At 51.4% G+C, this 5,556-nt stretch overlaps 1 protein-coding gene and 1 long non-coding RNA gene across 2 annotated transcripts in view; one reads left to right on the top strand and one right to left on the bottom strand.

Annotated features, from left to right (window-relative positions):
* Nucleotides 1-310: 310 nt before the first annotated feature.
* Nucleotides 311-3,446, bottom strand: LOC116103874. Its single transcript, XR_004123606.1, has 2 exons — nt 3,019-3,446; nt 311-2,123 (listed from the first exon to the last, which is right to left on the bottom strand). It is a non-coding gene; the product is annotated as an uncharacterized LOC116103874 (long non-coding RNA).
* A 176-nt stretch (nt 3,447-3,622) lies between these two features.
* Nkx2-3 (NK2 homeobox 3) overlaps nt 3,623-5,556 on the top strand; it is a 3,754-nt gene continuing 1,820 nt past the window's right edge. The window contains exon 1 of the mRNA XM_031390385.1: nt 3,623-4,171. Within this exon, the coding sequence (XP_031246245.1) occupies nt 3,823-4,171 (349 nt within the window). The 5' untranslated portion in view covers nt 3,623-3,822. The remainder of the gene's footprint in view (nt 4,172-5,556) is intronic.

The following is a 5,556-nucleotide window of genomic DNA, read 5'->3' on the forward strand; positions in this document are numbered from 1 at the left end:
TTTCAAGGACAGCAGTCAATATTATTAAAACCCACCTAAAATTTTATATTTCCAGGCCAGCTGAGTTTACAGCAATATTTTTTTTATAGTTGAACAGAAAAAAAAAATCACTGAAGTGCTACATTAAGATAAAAAAAAAAACCAGGGCAACTTTCAAAGCAAATCTTATGACTCTGTTTTCATAATTAAGTCGCTATTTGTGCAACGAGACAGAGGCAGGTGGAACAAAAACTATTGAACGTTTGGCTATTTTATATGTGCAGGAGATGAGTAATTTTGTTAGAGTAGAACACAAACACAGCTTTTAAAATTACATTTTAAGTTGGTAAGGCATTTATTGTAATGGTTAACATGAGGTATAACTTTATTTAGTATATATGCCTCTATAAAGCACCCCCCAGGAAATTTGCCACCACTACAGCAAGATCTGTAATCAAATATCCCCTGGGAGGGGCTTGTGAAATGTTCGAGGTGATGGAGGTGAACCCAGGCAGACATAGAGACTAACACCAAGCTGCATAATCGTATTTACTTTATCTGACAGTAATGGCTGAGCTGTCTGATAGGAAAACCTATTGTTAATTGAGCACAGATCCAAGATTTCTAAGATCTTTTCAGACAAGAGAATACAAATGCCCCAGAACATACTAGTAACTGGATACAAGTGGAACTAGATTCTGTGCCCGATAAGCAGTTTTTCTGCCCTAGGCGGCTCATACTTGGCAGCGCTCAGGCTGTGTGTGTGTGGGGGGGGGGGGTCTTCAGGTGCCCGCCGCTGACGCGGGAAAGGGAGGTCATTTGGATGGGATTGGCCTGCCTGGGATCCTTGTTGGGTACCCTCTACTTAGAAACCAGTGTAAGTCAACACTAGACAATTTGGAAAGGGAAATAAATCAAAGATCAACGGTAGAAATCAAAGGATGGGTGGAAGTGGCCAGTGCGCTGGATCAGCGGTGTGCCCTGATGGGGGTGGGAAAGGTGACTTAGTTAGGCCACCGATGGCACAGGTTGGCGCGTTCAAAGAGAGTCTTTACAGGCCCGATCCTGTCCAGCCTGCTCTGAAGCAAGTTGGCCTGGATCCTCAAGAGAGAAGAGCTGTCCAGGTGTGTTTTGAGGATTCTTGACCAGGTTGTGGCGGCAAAGGGATTTGGAGGAGACCCCTGCAGGTAAGGAGCAGCCAGCATCTGCGGGTCCGTGGGCAGAGAGAAGAGGCCATAGTGTGCCTTCTCGGCCGCAGCAGGTGTGTGGGTGTATCACTGAGTTGCAGGCGTTGGACAGAGAGGTGGGGTTGGGGGGGTTCACCCAGACAGGGTTCTGAGGCAAAGTTTAAGCGAGGCCGAAGCATCCCTAGCAAACAAGAAACCAAGCAAGAAAAAAATAGAGAGAGAGAAGCAAAGGCGTTTATCTTTTCTTTGGTCCAGATCTTGAAATTACTTGAAAGCTAAGAAAGGTGGAGATCGGGTAGGAACAGACGCATTTCTCTGCGACGGGTTTTGCCTTGCAGTTGGCGGCAGGGTAGGGGACTGAGACTAGAGCGTGCTTTCCTTCAGCTCCTCTCACTAGCAGCGGGACGCGCAGCACGCGTCCACTCCAAGTCCCCCACCCTGCAGCGCTGCGCACTCACCCCACCTCTGGATGTTTGCGTTTCGGATCCACCGCAATACCAGGCACACTCCTCCCTTGGTGGACTGGCGGGCCCTTTGTAGAGACCACGGCCTCAGCCAGCAGCGTCCACACTTTCAAGTCTTAAAGCCAAAAGGCTCCAGCGACCAAGGAATGGTTTCAAGGAGCCAGGGCCTAACCACAGATGATCTTTCTCGGTCTCCCCCAGAGCACGTGGAGGGACCCTCGTCCCAGCCTCCCTGGTGGCCCCAGGAGCTGCCTCCCAGCTGTATTTCCGCTCCCCCCCCCAGAGCCCCGCCTCTCTCTCCTCCCAACTCGCTGTTCTTTCTTTCCAGGGCCAAGGGCATCAACTCCTCTCGCTGCCGCCTCGGGGTTCCGCAAGGCCGCTCTCCACGTAATCCGCATTCATGCCCTGTCTACACGTTTCCCAGGGCGTCATCCTCAGTCTCCGTCTGGCGGTCCCTTCCAGTTGAGGCCAGTCTCTCCAAAGCTGTGAGGTTCTACTGGCAAAAAAGAAAAAGAAAAAGAAAAAGAAAAAGAAAAAAGAAGGAAAAAAAAGAAAGGAAGAACGAAAGAGAAAAAAGAAATAAATAAGAGTAAGGGCAGCCTACTGAGGAACCCTACACTGAAACCTGAACTGGTCCTGGCTTGGTTTTCCAAGGCCTGCTGCCCCACGCCTTTTGCTCTTACTCTCACAACGGTTCCGGGTTTAGGGAACTAGGCACGTAGGCGGGCAGATACCAGAAGGTGATCCCACAGGAAGTTTTCAGAATCTGAGACTACATATATTCTCTCAGCAGGATACAACCACGGTTTCAAAAACCGAGTAGAGGAGAGAAAGAAGGCATTTCGGAAAGTTGAGGCCTGTACTCAGGCTCCCGACTCCCCTTCAGAAAGCGGCCTGAGCTGCAGCCACAGCTGGGTTCCCTCCCTTTCTGAGACCCGAGCCACCCAGTGTGTGCAGTGGAACACCAGCCAGGTCAGAATCAATGCAGTCAACAAACACTGCTTTGACCTCCCACAAAGAACAAGGGTAGTTACAAGTATTGAGCTCTTCGCTTTAGTAGACAACTGTGCTATGCTTCCGGCCTGGTTGTCCCCCCCTTTTTTTTTACACTCCCACAATAACTCTAGAAGAGGCAATTTGGCTCCTTTATACAGGCCAGGAAACTGAGAAGGTCCAAAACCAAATACCGAGTCAGGCCAGGATTCGAAATATAGACACCAACAGAACTCGGTGGTCTTGTCTTCTACAAACCTGCTCTCTGAAGCCACTTAGAGGGCTGCCAGAGCAAGTACGATCTGGACCCTGCCCCTCAGGGACTCACAACCTAATGTGACAATCAGGCACATATGGCTATGGCACTAGGTGGGGGGAGTGACAAGTGACATTACTGAGCAAGTTCCGGGGAAGAGGACCTCCAGGTGAGGCGATCTGGCGGGCGCGTCCTTAGAGGTATTTGAGCAGAGCCTCGGAGAACAGCTTTCCATTCGTGGAAGTGAGGGTGGGAGAGGCACTCCAGGTGGCGAGGACAGCTAGAGCAAAGACGAGGTGGAATTTGACACGTCGCTCATATTTCCACAGAAACAACACTCCTCTCCTTAGAAATCCACAGTCCGGTATTTACTGGCCAGGAAGTTTTCCTGCCCTGAAGCAGCTGGAAAGCCACGGTGTCGTGGCATCTTTCCAAGACTTTGTTGCCTCCTGGACAGTGAGCCTCTCAGAACTGCCCCTGGTTGGGAAGGTGCAGCTAGGTGGAGGGGGAGTCTGCGATTCGGACACCCGGCTCTTTGCAGCTTCTCCCACCGCGTCTTGGACCTCAGGACCCTATTCTAGTCCCTGTCTATTTCTGGTAGCGCCGCAACATCCCACTGGGTGGACGCGGAGGGCGTGGCCCGCACACACCAGAACCAATTGGGAAGGAGGCCAGGATGCCGACCCCGCCCCCTTGACGTGACGCAGGGCCCCCGGACAGAGGCTTCACAGCCCCGGCCCCAGTCCTTGCAGAGGCTGTAACAAAACCCAGACCCCCAGGTCCCGGCCAATGGAGGCGATTTAGACTGGAGCTGGACCGCGTCTGTCAAAAGCTCGACTCCGCACCACCGCGGAGTCCAGAAGAAGAGCTGGAACCACTGCACTCCCTCCCCGCCCCCGCCGGGATTTATTGAGTATTTGGACTGGACAATTAAGTGGCCCTGATGATGTTACCAAGCCCGGTCACCTCCACCCCTTTCTCAGTGAAAGACATTTTGAATCTGGAGCAGCAGCGGCACTTCCACGGAGCTCACTTGCAGGCGGAACTGGAGCAGCATTTCCACTCGGCGCCCTGCATGCTGGCCGCGGCGGAGGGGACGCAGTTTTCTGATGCAGGGGAGGAGGACGAGGAAGAAGAGGGAGAGAAACTGTCCTATTTGAACTCACTAGCTGCTGCCGAGGGCCACGGAGATTCGGGTCTCTGTCCTCAGAGCTATGTCCACACAGTTCTTCGAGACGCTTGCAGCGGGCCCAAGGAACAAGAAGAGGAGGTTGTGAGCGAACGGAGCCAAAGTGAGTAGAGGGGTGGGGGGAAGGAAAGACGTCCCTACACCTGGGGCAATGGCTCAGCGCTCATAAACAACCCATAAAGCTTGCCTACATGGCCACCCGCCACTCTCACATTCGGCTAGGGTCATGCTTTCGCCAGGTTCAAGGACAGCTCTGCACAAAAGCACTGCACAGGTACCTGAGATGGAGTTGGGACTGGGGCGGGAGGTTGGGGGTGGGAGGAAGAGAAAACTACTCTTCTCCCGGAGCAGGGGCCGGAGCAGTCCCCGAGGGAAGGAAAAGTGATAATTGCAATCCCTGGTTCCTTGAGCAATGTGTACCAGGGGCCCAGAGGCTGGGTCTTAACTTGTCCGTGGGGTGTGTGTGCGTGGGGTGTGTGTGTGTGCGCGTGTGCGTGTGCATCTGAGTATTAGTATGTTCTCTCGCACACTCATCTTCTCAAAAAAAGGGTTAGTTGTCTGCCATTTTTCTGTCTTTCTTCTCGTGTGAGGTGATTCAGTGAGGCTAGGGCAAGTCACCCCGGCTTTTCAGAAAAGGCAGTGCAAGCAAGTTGTGTTTTCCGACGAGAAACTTTGAGAGACACACCACCTCACTTCTGAGCTTGTTGCTTTCCGTTCTTACATTCGTAGAACTCAGCGGAGAAGAGGGGATGTGTGGGAACGCGATCCATTATCAGATGACCGCAGCAAGTCACACCCAGGAGGTGAAGGCCTCTAAAAAATACCGTAGTGCTCGCTCTGCGTCTCAAACTGCAGGCAGAGTAGAATGGCTAACGTTCCTAATTTAGTTGGGGATTCTGGCCACTCAGCAGATCAGAGGTGGGTTAGGCAGGAAAATCGGATCACTGAATAAGCCCATAAAGAAATGGCTGAAAGGGAACCAGAATCAAATAATCTCTTCTCCAAGTGGTGATTCGATCTGGCTGAGACCAAGATTTTTTTCTCTGACAGTTCCCCAGGCCTAACACAGGCAATGAAACGGTCTAAATCGATCCAGCCAACTTTTTTTCCTCTGTAAGGTAATATACAAATATTGTCACAGACACATTTTCAGGAGTTTTGAGAATTTAAAAAAATCAGTTCTTGAGCTGCAATACGCCTTTCACTTAGATATTTCCAAACAGAAAAATTTTCGCAATCAACCCATGTATCCAGGCCGCCTGTCCCCAACACCAACTCGTTTCACACCTTCAGGGGAGTGGAAGACAAATGAGTTTGCAAATACTGTCGTGTTCCGCTGTCGCCTGAAAATCGTCATTAGCCCCTGGACCCGCACACTTAATCTGTTTTCTCACTGATGCTCAAACTGAATAAATGCGAGCTGAATACTCCCCATCGAACATGCCTTCTCCCGGGGGAGATGCTCCGTCTGACTCGGGGGGGGGGGGG

Source organism: Mastomys coucha, unplaced genomic scaffold, assembly GCF_008632895.1.
Source record: "Mastomys coucha isolate ucsf_1 unplaced genomic scaffold, UCSF_Mcou_1 pScaffold21, whole genome shotgun sequence".
NCBI lineage: Eukaryota > Metazoa > Chordata > Mammalia > Rodentia > Muridae > Mastomys > Mastomys coucha.